This window comes from Typopeltis vanoorti, chromosome 8 (genome assembly GCF_054136105.1).
Source record: "Typopeltis vanoorti isolate ZY-2024b chromosome 8, IOZ_Tvanoo_1.0, whole genome shotgun sequence".
NCBI classification, from domain to species: Eukaryota; Metazoa; Arthropoda; class Arachnida; order Uropygi; family Thelyphonidae; genus Typopeltis; species Typopeltis vanoorti.
Window position 1 is genome coordinate 128,251,547 of NC_143556.1, and position 14,802 is coordinate 128,266,348.

The window sequence follows — 14,802 nt, forward strand, 5'->3', positions numbered from 1 at the left end:
AAACATTTACAATGTGGACGAAACAGGATTGTTTATTCAGGCATTACCAACAAAAATCACTCGTGGTTAAGGGAGAAAAGTGTACCAGGGACAAAATGTCCAAAGAAAGACTTACAGTGTTATTGTCTGGGAATATGGTGGGAGAAATGGAAAAGCAGAAAAACCAAGATGTTTCAAGAACCTGAAAAGCAATAGTTTACCAGTGTTTTGTAGAAACAATAAAAAAGCTTGGATGAATTCAGCTACAATGGAAGAGTGGTTAAACATGCTTAATGTAAAAACGAAGAAGGAAAATAGAAATGTCATCCTTTTTCTTGACAATGCTACCCGCCACCAAAAGGTAACACTTTCAAATGTGAAAATCGCTGGTTCCCAGAAAATGCAACAAGTTATTACAGCCCATGGATATGGGTGTTATTTACACATTCAAATCGCACTAGACAATTTCTGATGCAATCTTTGATTTCGAATGTAGGCGAAGCCGAAAGCTCTTACGCATTAGCAAGATCTGTATTGGTTCTGGATGCTGTGAATTGGATGGTTCACAGTGAAGAAAATTAAAGCAGAAACAGTAAAAAAGTGTTTTGCTAAAGCTGGGTTTGGGGAAAGCGATGTGGCAGATAATTTGGAGGAGGCGAGTGAAAACATTGCTGTAATATACAATTTCTGCCGAGGAAAAAACTTTGCTGTGATACAGAGAACTTTGTTTGGAGGTTCCATCTAGCCACATATTACAGCTCTGAATCTGCTACAGCTCTCAGTAAGAAATACACAAAACGAACATGTGGAGGATGAGAAGAAGGAAAAGGAAGAACGAGGAGTAGAAGCAGCCGGAGAACAGGTTATTTCAACGAAAATTTGTACACGTGAACAAGCCGTTCATTGCATCAGTGAAGTAATGCAGTTTGCAATTGATTCAAACTCTTCCAGCCTTCTTGAACTATCGTATGCAGTTAAGAACTGCATTCAAAAAGACATAATCACAAAATAGGAAACAAGTTTCTTTATTGGATCTGTGGAAGAAATCTCAATGAGTTGTATATTGGAAACGTGTAATGTGCAGTGTAATAGAGCATTAATACTTTAATAATGCATTATTATTATTATTATTACTATTATTTTAATAACATAGGTCTACAAGTATCACCTACTTACAAGAGCCAGTGCTGCCGATTTTCACTCATAAACAGGTCATAATCATATTATATGTACCATATAATAGAATTTAATGTATTTTAAATGTTTTTGCAATTTTTTATAATGCAGAAACTTGGCCAATGTGGAAAATATATTCGGTCCCTTGTGATTCCGCTTTGAACAAGTTTTACTGTATTTGGCATAGGTGAATCAATGCAGTCTTCAATTGGAAAGCAATGTCTTTCTTATGGATCTATTGGAACACCTGCTTATCTCTCGTCTGCAATCAACTTCGAGCAGTTAAACGTGAGTTTGCTATTAATATTCGTCTTGTTCCTGAGCTCTAGACTTTTATTTCCTCAACCTTAAGCCCACAACTTTTCTACATAATTGTTAATGTGGCTAAACACTCTCTATGATGTTCATTAGTAAATAAAATCAACAACTAAATCGTAAATTCAATGTCCTTGTCGCTAGACAAATCAAGCCTCTCTCTGTTCCAGATAACTGGGTTATCAACATTTCAGGAATGGCTTTAACTGACAGTAAAACACTTATTCCTTCAAAAAGGACATGATTTCTTCATAGTTCCAAAAAAAAAAAAAAAACCCTATTTAGATTTCCTTTTCAGCATCGAATGAAACTTATTTAACTTTTCCAGTGAAGAGGCTAATAATCTCCACTTAGAAGTTGCATCCATCCTATTTAAATCAAAGCTTCCACCATCTAACATATCTCCTTCTGAAAAGAAAGCTACACATTCCTTAAATATGATTTAGTAGTAATTTTTATTCCTATTAATAAACTCTCAACGTATTTCCCCTCTTCTAAAGATAAATGCTCTCCTATGTCTCTTCCAGGTGTATACCAAGTTCCATATAAATGCAATCTTTCCTACTTCGGACAAACTGGACGCTCAATAGAAAAAAGAATACAAGAACATCAATCATATACGAGGGTGGTCTGAAAAGTTCTTGGCCTCAACCACAGATAGCAAGACTATCAGCAAGATTTTTTTTTTCCCTAAGTTGGTACATCTGTCATAAGCATCCATGTGAAACTGCAAGTCATTCTATCAAGTAGTTTGTTTTAAACAGCTGTCAGAAGCAAAAGTGTTGTCCGTATCCCTTGAAATGGATAAAATTGAGTATTGTGAGGTTATAAAATTCTTTGTAAAAGAAGATTTAACACCAAAAGAAATTCATTCGAAGTTCATAAAACTTGATGGGCACTCTTCTCTTTCATTTTCAACAATTACTAAACAGGCTGCTGAGTTTAAATGTGGCCATACCAGCCTTGAAGATGATCCATATGAAGGACATCCAAAAAGTGTAACAACACCAGAAATCATTGATCAAGTGCACAATATGGTATTCAATGACCAGCGAGTCAAAGTGCATGAAATTGCTGAGACTAGAAGCATTTCAACAGAACATATAAAATATATTTTGCATGAAGAATTGCAAATGAAAATGTTTTGTGCAAGATAGGTGTGGGGCTTGCTCACAGCAGATCAAAAATGCACTCGCATGAAAATCTCTGAATAGTGCTTGGATCATTTTAAGAATAAAACTGATTTTGTGCATTGATTTATTACTATGGATGAGACTTGGATTCACCATTACACACCAGAATCCAGACTACAGTCAAAACAGTGGACAGAAGTAGGTTGTTCAGCACCAAAGAAGACAGTCGTTTCCATCAGCAGGAAAGGTCGTGGCATAGGTGTTTTGGAATGCTGAAGGCATTTTGTTTATTAATTATCTTGAAAAGGGTAAAACAATAACTGGGGAATATTATTCCGATCTTTTAATTAAATGACCTGCACTATGAATTGTTGAAACATCCACCCTATTTCCGAGATTTGGCTCCCTCTGACTTCTATTTCTTTCTCGCTGGTCAGTTTTTCTTTTTTTCAAATCAACAGGTGATTGCAGCTGTAGAGAGGTATTTTGCAGATCTTTTTGAGAACCACTACAGGGACAGGATAATGGTGCTGGATCATCGCTGGAATAAATGTATTAGTCTTAAGGGAGATTATGTTGAAAAATAAAAATAATTTTGAAATTATAAATTCGTTTTTTCATTGTTAGGTCGAGAACTTTTCAGACCACCCTCATATTTTCCACAAAAAATCCGATAAATCTGGATTAGCTCAACTAGAAATAGAGACAGATCACAACACATTTTTGGTCTGAAACATGCCTTCTACATAGATGTTGGTACAAATTTGAACACTTATTTAAGGAGAGTGCACCACCCTAACTTTAAATGAAATGACTGCCTATCCTTTCAAAATTATGGGAAAGTTGGATTATCAATGTAAGAAGCCTGAATGGCAAAGAAATGGAGCAAGCTGAGGAATTAGATAAGTACCAGATTGACATAATAGGGGTGAATGAAACAAAAAAGACCAAAACTGGTGAGATCTTTCTGAGTAATAAATACAAAATGTTATATTCAGGCAATGACAATCAAGGAAAAGAAGGAGTAGCCACAGTATTCAACACAAAATACAAGGCTAATCTTCTTGAATGGCAGTCAGTCTCGAGTAGAGTAATGTGGGCAAATATGAGAATGGGGAACTGGACAATGAGACTTATTTGTGCCTATAGTCTGACAGAAGGTTCTACTAAGGTAGAAGTGGAGGAATTTTTTAATGCTTTAGAAAAAGCAACTGACACAATGAAAAAGGAAAAGTTGGTCCTTGTTGGGGATCTAAATAGCAGAATAGGAAATGATTGTGAGACATACAAAAATATTTTGGGAAAATTTGGAGAGAAGAGCAAAGCTAATAATAATGGCAAATATCTGTTGGATTTCTGCTCAGGACATGGACTGGTTATTACTAACACCATGTTCCAACATAAAAATGTGCACAAATTCACATGGAGAGAAGAGGCAAGGAATAAGAAAAGTCCCATTGACTATGTTATTGTTGATAGTGATGTTTTCTCCCTGGTGCAGGACACCAGAGTGTACAGAGGATTTGAAATTGGAAGTGATCACTATTTAGTCTTTAGCAGGATAAAATTGAATTTCATATTGAAAAGAATAACATGTAAGAAAGTTTTAAAGCGAATAAAAGTTGAGCAGCCCTCAGATGTGAACTGTAGACTAAAATACAAAAAGATTATTGAAAAAAAATGAAAGAGTTTGAGAACAGGAATCAAACCTTGGAGATTCAGTGGCAAACTCTGAAGAAAACATTGACTGATTCTGCCAGAGAGGCATGTGGTGAGGTTGTCTGCAAGGATAAAAAAAATCAGAACTTCCTGGTGGACACAGGAAGTTAATGAGGCAGTGAAGGAAAAGAAGAAAGCATATCAAAAGTTCCTGGCAAATAAGTCAGCTTTTGCTCTTAGAGAATACAGAAACAAATGTAAGAAAGCGAAACACTGTGTAAAACTAGCTAAACAAAAGTCATGGGAGGACTTTGGCAAGAATATAGAAAATAAATATCAAGAAGGTGGCAAAATAATCTGGAGGTTGTTGAAGAAGCTTAGGAATGGAGGAAAGAGAGCTGTAAAAGGAGTTAGAGATGATAAAGGTGACATGAAAACAGGGGAAAAAGATATCCTTGTAGTATGGAGTAATTACTTTGTAAAACTGCTAAATGAAACAAGCAGCGATGACAGCACAGTGGTAAAAAACACTGACCAGGCATGCAGTCAGGAATACATATCCATACTTGAGGTAGAAAAAGCCGTCAAAGGCTTGAAATGTGAAAAGGCAGCAGGAGTAAATGATATTCGACCAGAAATGCTGAAGTATGGTGGTATAAAAGTCTTACAGTGGCTGCACTGAATAGTTCAGAAAGCCTGGACAGAGGGACGAATTCCCGATGATTGGAGTAGAGCTCTCATAGTGCCCATATATAAAAAGGGAAATAAAGCTGAATGTGAGAATTACAGAGGTATTTCCCTACTGAGAGTTCCTGGCAAGATCTATGCAAGTATACTTGAGAAACGGTTGAGAAGAATTGTGGAAGAAAAGCTGGGTGAAGAACAAGCTGGATTCAGGCCAAATAGAGGCTGTCAGGATCAGATCTTCACTTTACGACAAATAGTGGAGAAATCATGGGAATATAACAAAGATCTGTATTTGAGTTTTGTCGATTTGGAAAAGGCATATGACAAGGTGCAAAGAGAGAAGCTATTCAATACGCTGCAGTTATATGGTGTCAATGGGGCATTGTATCAAGCAATACTTAGTCTTTATTTGAGTTGTAAGTCAGCGGTTAGAATTGAAGGAAGTACAGGAAGATGGTTTAATGTTAAATCTGGTTTGAGACAAGGATGTACATTATCCCCTCTGTTATTCATTATCTATATGGATCACATTATGAAGGAAAGTGGTATTAAACCTGATATCAAAATTGGAGATGTTAATGTCAGCTCTTTGCTTTATGCGGATGATGTTATACTTCTAAATCCGCTACAAGTCTGCAAGATTCTCTGACTAAATTGAATAACTGTTGTAATAGATATAGTATGAAGGTCAGCAATAAAAAGACAAAGACAATGAAAATGGGCATTGAAAATGTCAACTGTGTTGTGAATGGAGAACCTGTGGAACAAGTAAAACATTTCAGCTACTTAGGCACGATTTTTACTGAAGATGGTAAATTAAATATAGAAATAGACAACAGAATCAGCAAAGCTGGTATGGTGGGAAGTCAATTGAATAAATTCATATGGAATAAGAGAGAAATTAGTCGGAACACTAAATTAGCTGTATACAAGACGGTGTTCAAACCAGTTTTAACTTATGGATCTGAGAACTGGGTTAGAAGTAAAACACTTGATCAAAGACCGCAGATATGAGAGTCCTGAGAAAGATTAGAGGTGTGAACAGATGGCATCAACGGCAATATCATATTAAAAATGAGGGTATTAGGAAAGAACTTGGCATTGTCAGCATCCAGGAATGCGTTAGCAGAGCTAATCTCAGGTGGTATGGTCACTTAAATAGAATGGGAGAGGAAAGATTAGCAAAACAAGTGTTCTTTGACAGGTTGGCAGGAAAACGACCCAGAGGAAGACCAAGATATAGGTGGATTGATATGATACAAAGTGCCTTAGACGATAGAAATATAAGATCTGATAATGTTGGAGTCTTGACAAGTAACAGACTGATTTGGAGGAAAATTGTAGATAGGAAGTTAGTAATGATGTAATTTTTTCATGTAGTACTATCATATCCTGTACACCCCTTGAGGGTACATGGCAGGCATTTGATGATGATGATTGGATTAGAAAAACACACCAAAGTTTTTTTCTATTTCATTCTGTTTCGAATAAATCAGTTGTTTGCATTATACCTTGTAACAATTGTTTTTAGTCACTGACGAAGGGCTGTTAATTTCAGACTGAAATATATGGCAGTATATTTAATAAATAATACTTTTACCTTGTGTTTTCATGTACATATTGTATAGAACTATGGCACAAGTTCCTCTGAAAAGTATTAGCCTTCCTCTTTTCTCCAAAATTTCCTCAAATATTTCTGCATGTCTGGTTATCATTTCCTAGTCTCCTACTATGTTTTTAGATCAACTTTTCCTTTTTCATTATGTCAGCTGCTATCTCTAATGCCTCGGAAAATTCCTCCACTTTTCCCTTAGTAGAATCTTCTGTGGGACCATAGGCACAAATAAGTATCACTGTCCAGTTCTCCATTCGGATATTTGCTCACATCACTATTCAATATTGCCTGCCATTCAAGAAGACTATCCTCATATTAATACTATGCATATTTTTACTTGGCTAGACCAAAGGTATAGCTACTCCTGCTTTTCCCTGATTATTATGGCTTCAATTCAACATCTGGTATTTGTTGCTTAGGAAGATCTCACCTTTTTGTCTTCTTTGTTTGAGTAACATCTATCACATGTTGATCTGGTACTTTGTCTAATTATTCTTGCTAGTTCTATTTCTTTTTCATTGATAATTCTTATGATGGTGTTGCCAATCTTGAACTCTGCAGATAATGAGTTCCAGTAGCTGACTTTTTGTACTGGTTCCCTGGTGAAAACAACAGGTTGCCAGTTGTTTAATTGGCAACATCCCAGCTGACAAGAAATTCTGTCGTGTTGCTTTATGGTTTAAGCCTATAAGAATAAAATTTGGTTGGCGACATCACAAATTGCTAGCCCATCTTTGTTCAATATCTAGAGAAGGTGAGGATTGAACATTAGGTCAGAATCCCTGATTGGTTCTCCACATTCCTTTAAAAGGCTATGCTATGTGGAGGTCTCCTCCCAGTTATCCAGCTTTGATCTTTAAGCATCCCATATATATATATGTATATACAGTAGTCCCCCTTATATTCTTATACATACCTATGATAAAGTTTAATTTATAAATTAGGCACAGTAAGAAATTAACAACAATAACTAATAATAAAATAGAACAATTATAATAACATAGTGTAATAAAAGTTATCTGAATGTGAAGAATCTTAGCAACCTGAGCATACATTTTTTTAAATTATTTATTTATTATTATATGAAGTCAAGAATTTTTATCTTTTTCACTTAAAAGGAAGCACTTTAAGGCTTCTCTTTGACATATCCGAATTGCCAGCATCATTACTCTTGCACTTTGATGTCATTATTAAATAAAATAAGGGTTCTTACTTCAATACAAGCATTGCGATACTGCGACAGTCGATTTGATAACCGAGAACTACTGTGACCAGTGCAATTTAAAACTTTAGGAACTGTCTATTACTAAAAGAATGAGCCATGTGACTTTGTGTTTTGGCAATGTAAAATTGCATAGGGAAAGTGGATATTAGATCCAACATTATTTGAAAGCAGAATGTTTATAGAATCTATTAAAGTTTCGTAAGTTGACCTGAGAGCTTGCGAGAATACAATCCTCTGCTTCCCCGAGTTGTCTTAGCTTGCACCACTTGACTTTAGTAGCTAGGGCAACTTGGGAATGCTGAGGATTGCATTCTTGTAAGCTCTTGGGTCAACTTACAAAACTTTCATAGATTCTATAAACATTTGGCTTTGAAATAATGTTGGATCTAATATCCACTTTGCCTATGTAATTATAAATTGTTTATTTCTTGAATTTCCATTTTATATTTTTGAACTGGGGTCAACCGTGGATAGTGAACCCACGGATAAAGGGGGATTATGGTAAGCATATATATTTTTCTTTTTCAAGGGGAATTGTGGATAAACATGTAGGGAAAGACACAAAGGCAATTAAATGAAAGCATAAAGTTACTTTCCACATATTTTGATATATTTCATATATTTCTAGTTGCTACTCTTTCCCAAGTGCCTATCAATATCCTTTGTAAAAAATATGGAAGCTAATTTTGTATGCTTTTATTTGCATTTTTGTTTAAACATCTATTCATATTCCCTTGTAAAAAATCCTCAACCAAATGTATGCCTTGCATTTTATATGAAGCTGAAAAACAAATTTTAATCTCCATACTGTTAGATACAGCTTTAGTGGAGGAAGATAGCATCATCTATAGGATTCCATGGTCAATTAATACCCATAAGAGTGCAATATCTTTACAATAAATGCTAAGCAACACAAATTGTGATTTTTTCATAGACCAAAGGTAAAAAATTACTTGTTAACTGTAAAAGAATGCAAAACAAAATTGAGTAATTTATCACTAGTTACCTTCCAATTAACACCCAGCAGCATCTTTTCATTTGAATAATACTTTAAAAGTTTGAGTGTTTAATAAAGAATGTTGATGATCGCAGGGAATATGAAGTCTTCCTATCATGGCAAAATTGGAGTCATCATACAGAAAGGGTTAAGATAATCCACAGTGCTTTTAAGTTGAGCTCTGCTCTTGAGCTAATATTCATCCAGTGTTGTATTTTACAGTTTAATAAATTTAGTTTAATCCTTTATCCAAGTGTGAGCAAACAAAGTTTGCGCCTGAAAGTATCTTCAGGACTGGGGTAAGGTGGTACAACACCAGGGCACTCCTTGCAAAGGTGGAGCAAGCTACCAACACTCCTATCTCAGTATCTCCCATAATGCAAAACACATCTCCTTGCGGATATGTCTAATGTTATGCATTAAGGGAAGGGCCACAACCCAGACTAGTTTTGACCTTTATTGAGGTCTCTTCAGTGGGAGCCAGGCCCAAGTGGAGATAACATGCAGAAGCATTAGAGGCCATCTCTACCTATAGGAGTTGCCAAATGGTGTGCCACCCCCACCCTTTTTTAATAAATTACTCTGGATTTATAGAAAGATGTTGAAAGTTTATTTTTCACTTGGTTAGAGTATAATAAATAGGTTGCTTGCTCCACCTTTGCAAGGAGTGCCCTGGTGTTGTACCACCTTACCCCAGTCCTGAAGATACTTTCAGGTGCAAACTTTGTTTGCTCACACTTGGATAAAGGATTAAACTAAATTTATTATACTTTAACCAAGTGGAAAATAAACTTTTAATGTATTTTACAGTTCTTTATAGTTAGCTAACATCTCCTGCATAGCATGGAAGCAAACATGTTTTTTTTTTTGTGTGTGTGTGTGTGTGTGTGTGTGTAAAGGGAAGCAATAAAAATCTGGTATAAATTATTTCACCACTGCCCTTTCAAACATCATTATATATATAACGGACAGGCAACTTCTTCCCTACATGGAGGCTCATCAGTTAATCCATTAGTATGGATTCCACTACTCTTGATGCACAGATTTCCAATCCTTCATAACCCACTATAGACATGGCCTGGAGAAACCTGTGATGTCGCTCAACATTTCGAGCCTTTAATCAGGTCTGGCATTAATGTGTAATCAGCAAACTATCATACACTGTAACTGGATTACCAGTTTTCTTTCTGGATGATTATTGCACATCATGAAAGACAGCATGCTCTATTCATAGTTCACCTCTAACAGAAATGTTCCAAAGCTTTGTACTGTCACCTACCCAATTTTTTCACATACATAAAGACTTTCTTTCAATTACTGATAATACTACATTCCTCCTCATCTGACAAAACTTTCTAGAGCTAACCAATGCTTTAAACACAAGACCTTCATACTATTCTTTAATGGTGTAAATGGTGCCTACACAGTACATTTCTTTTGGAAGAAAGAAGGGAGGTAAGGGAATGGGTAAAGAAAAGTGAACTGAGAATATACAAATCACTAGACAAAAATCTGATCTCTGTTCTTGGACTGACATTTACTTCAACCTTGCTAGGCAGAAACTTGTCACATTAATAGATTTCTCAAGTGTCTTAAAAAAACTGGTATTTCTTTATGCTTCAGATGCTACTTTTTTGTATATCTAGCTACTAAATCTGTAGAAATCCCAAACTGAACCAACCTTATAATACTGTTCACATGTTTGGGGCAGTGCACCAGGAATCCTTCTAAAATTTTTTTGATGTTGTATGCAGGAGGGGAGTTCAACTGATCAATGACCCCCACATCTCAACCTTCATTTCATGGACTGAGGTGAAGGCTGTTACTGTGATTTACAAACTTTTTGAAGGTTCAACTATCAGTTCCACAGGTTTTTCTGAAATTCTTTCATCCACAAATATCATGGCAGCTAAATCAGATAATCTATAGTTTGCAATAATGGGATACAGTTTATGCTCATACAGTTTATATATATACATCAGATGATGATTTTGATGCGATAGTTGAACCATCATCTAAGAAAGTTAATACTTAAACATGGTCCAGTTGACACAAAACAACAAACTTAAGTTCACAGGAATAGTTCGTTATAGTAAATTTTGTTTAGTATATGGGAATTTTTGCCTTTTTGTTATATATATTACATAAAAAAAGAAAAAAAAAAGCTGATTTAAACTAAATTCTCTATGTATTAAACTTTAAGAGACATACAAATTATGGTAGTTTTTTAGAATGAATTAAATAATACCTTTAACTGTGGCTGTGAAATGCCAGAAGAACCAGTATCTTCAAAATTTGTGAAATCAGCAAAATCTACTTCATCACCATGGTTTACATGTGAGTCTTCCTGCTGAGAACCAACCATCCTTTTAGGTGTAGCCTGAAAGAAACATCAAATCTGATAATATATAATGCATCTACAAATGTTATTCATTTTAACAGCCTTAAAATGTGATAAAAATTATGAAATTGCAGTATTTGGTTATTTCAAATAAAAATCATCATCGGGGGGGGGGGGAGATGAAGCAGCAGAATTTTTTATTTTAATGAGAGTAAGTTGTCACACCATCTTTTAGAGAACAGAAGAAAATATTTTTTTTTAGATTTTCCTGGCCTGAATTATGATGGCATTTTTATTAAGAGAATCCAAGAATATTCACAATTTCAGAGTGTTAAAATTTATCATAGTTTATTTCTAGCTTAGAATTTTTTTTTTTTTTTTTTAAACTGCTATTTTAATGTTCAAGATGTATACTTTTGGATTTTCTATTTGTATTTCAGACAAACCAACTTTTATTTTTATTTATCTTTTTTAAATGTAAAGCTTTACCAGCTTTAGATGTTCTAAGTACTCTTTTTCCACATTTTGTAGTCTTTTCTATAGACCCTAGGTTAAAGCCAGACGTTGACATTTTGTTTTTTATGTATATGTGCAGTGGAATATGTTTGCCCCAAACAACCATAATTGAAGTCTTTCTTTTACTGTATATACAGTAATTTCCCACCTTAAAATGTTTCACTTTATAATGATCCACTCACATACGATGCTTTTCAATTATGACCAATGCCCATTTATAAGATGCTGCATTTTCTCATATGATGGTTTTAGCGAAATGATGCTCCCATAAATCAGCCAATGCATAGCTTTTGTAAAGCGTTTTACAATGCCTTGCTCACTACATCTCTCAGTGTTTTGGTGTTTTGTTCTGAATTATAAATTGTTTGTAATTGTTATTTTATTTTATTCTTGTTAAGAACGGCAGAAAAAATTCAAAGTAAGAGTGCTGTTGCTTCTAGTGAAAAGAAGAAGACATGTAAGCCTATTAACATTACATGCTAAGATTAAAATGATTAAATTTAGTGATGGTGTATCAAACACAGAGATAGGCCACAGACAAAACTTATTAGCACTACTATTACTGTTGTTACAGTTGTTTAAAACAAAGATAAATTTCTTAGTTAAGTGAAAAGTGCTACAGTAGTTAATACTACAGTTATATGCAAATGTAGAGAGTGACTGTAAAGAAGAAATTATACATAGAATTTCACTTGGTTGAAAAGTTGAGGACTACCCAGAGGAAAATGGCATTTCCATTTTCTATCTAGAATAGTATTTCCATTCTAGATAGAAAGTGCAGTACTTGGGTCAGAGCTCACACTAGGGTGACAGAGATTATAACAGCCATTAAAAGATCCGAATGGTAATGGGCAGGTCATATTGCAAGAAGTAACACTCAAAAATGGACAAAGTTGATATCAGAATGGCAGCTTATAGATGGAAATAAAGCCACAGGAAGACCAAAGGGATAGTGGAAAGATGAGATTAAAGAGATGGAACTCAGTGGCATAGAACGGCTCAAGATAGGAACAAATGAGGACTTTTGGGGGGGGGGGGGGGGGAGTTCAGCAGTGGAAAGAAAATGGAACAACTTTTAATGGTGTAGATTGATGACCAAACTAGTTGGCATGTTCCCTTAAGCAAAGTTATTCAGAATAACTTTTTGGTTTGCAAAAATTATTCTGAATTTTTCGTTTGCCTATCTGATGTAAATAAATGCTTTTTTTACATCATTTATGCATGTATATGACTGCTTAAAAATGTTATTAAACCATTACATGGGGGGGGGGAATAGTGATTCGCTATATGACACTGGTCTGAAACATAATGTGTCATATGGTTGGGGGTATACCTGTATATTAAAAAACTGCCATAAAAAAAACTGACTTTTAAGCACCAAAAATTATGCAGGTGGAACCAAACAGAAATATATATTTTTATGAGTGATAGTTTTGATAGGTGGTCATAGAGAGAGTTCTACAGCCTGATTCCTGGGGAGCAGACATTATCCAGATAGCCAACCAAGCCCCGGAAATGGCAATGATGTAATCATGGGGTTTCTTGGTATGCTGGTTGTACTGCATGGAATCATGACTATACTGATATTCACAACTGTGCATGTCTTACTTTCTAATGGAATTGTAATGTAAATTTTATTGTATTGGCTGTTACATTGTTTAACATGATAAGGTATAATGTGACAAAGCAATGAGTCAAAATATGCAGCTTAAAGAAAATAACATCAGAACATTAACAGTGGACAGCAGAGAATCCTAACTTCAAGCCAATACAACATGCATGATGAATTATTGTATAGCTATTGTTGCAATCCTCTTTCTTAATGGAACTTATTAATACTTTAAATTGGAGCAAAACATCACCAACTAATCTTCAACATTAGTAGAATATCTTCTACAAAGAAGTGATCAAGCAAAACTGAAAAAATTTGCCTTGAGTTGGCTGAGTGGATAGTATATCCACTCCCCACCCAATCAGCTGGGGGGGGGGGGTTAAAATCCTACAGTGGCATGGATGTTTTGTGAAAGTTGTTAGGTGATAAATGTTTTGCTCAGATGGTGCAAGACTACCATACTCATTACTTAAGGCATGAGGTAACTTGAAGGTTCCATGTTTGGTCAGTACATAGGGTTCCCAGATTAAGCCTCAGCCCACCTATGAACAATTCATATAAAAAAAATTAAAAAAAAAACCAAGTTGTCAATAAATTTTGACTGTTGGTTGGATGATGAATGTCATTAATTCTAAAGAGTTTAACTTAAAAACTACATTTTAAACTCCCCATCCTACTCAGGTTGTACAAAAATTTTTTTTTCAAGAATTATGTATGGCTTTTTAATTAATTATCTTATTCAACTGTAATTAATCTATTATGAAAAAACACAGCTTCCCAACATATCAGCTCTCCACAAAAGGGAGAAGAACACATTATACATTCAAGGTAAAATATTAAGAAAATAATTACACATGCATCAAGATATATAAGTAAGGTTTAGATCCCTTCACAACAGACTCTGGAAACCCATTCCACTCATTCACAACTCTCTAAGCAAAAAATGCAGTCCCCACACCCCTACTAACCACACCTTTAGGTTAAGGGAAGTTCTAAGACTGCAGTAGCAAATTATTCACCAATCAGTATCTCAGGCGTGGGAAAAATTGGTTAAAAAAGAGAATTCAAGAATGGGTAGATAAAAATATCATACCGTATGAGGGTGAACATGGCTTTGTAAAGGGTTGGTTATGCCTTAGTAATTTACTAACTTTTTATGATACCGTATCAGCTGAGTTGGATAAAGGAAATGGCTACATGATGATTTTTCTGGATTTTGCAAAGGCATTTGACAGAATACCACACGAACTCTTATGCAAATTAGAACAAATGGGGATGGATGTGACACTGGTTAAGTGGATAAGGGGGTGGGGGAGACTGCTGGACAGATATCAAAAAGTGATATATGGAGGAGCAGAATCGAGGCAAAAAACAGGTGACTAGTGGTGTACTGCAAGGTTCGGTGCTGGGACCATTGATGTTTAATTTATACATAAATGATATAGGAAATAACCTGAAAGGAAATATTCAGTTGTTTGCTGATTATGCGAAATTAGGTAGAGTAATAGTTAATCGAAGCAATGTGGAGAGCTTGCTGGATGATTTAA

The 14,802-nt window shown here is 35.1% G+C and overlaps 1 protein-coding gene across 4 annotated transcripts in view; it reads right to left on the reverse strand.

The window, feature by feature from the left end:
- LOC150104343 (ralBP1-associated Eps domain-containing protein 1-like) overlaps positions 1–14,802 on the reverse strand; it is a 485,081-nt gene that overhangs the window by 106,767 nt on the left and 363,512 nt on the right. For all 4 annotated transcript variants that reach the window (XM_090396932.1, XM_090396933.1, XM_090396930.1 and 1 more), the window contains one exon: positions 11,035–11,166. In XM_090396932.1, the coding sequence (XP_090253058.1) occupies positions 11,035–11,166 (132 nt within the window). The remainder of the gene's footprint in view (positions 1–11,034; positions 11,167–14,802) is intronic.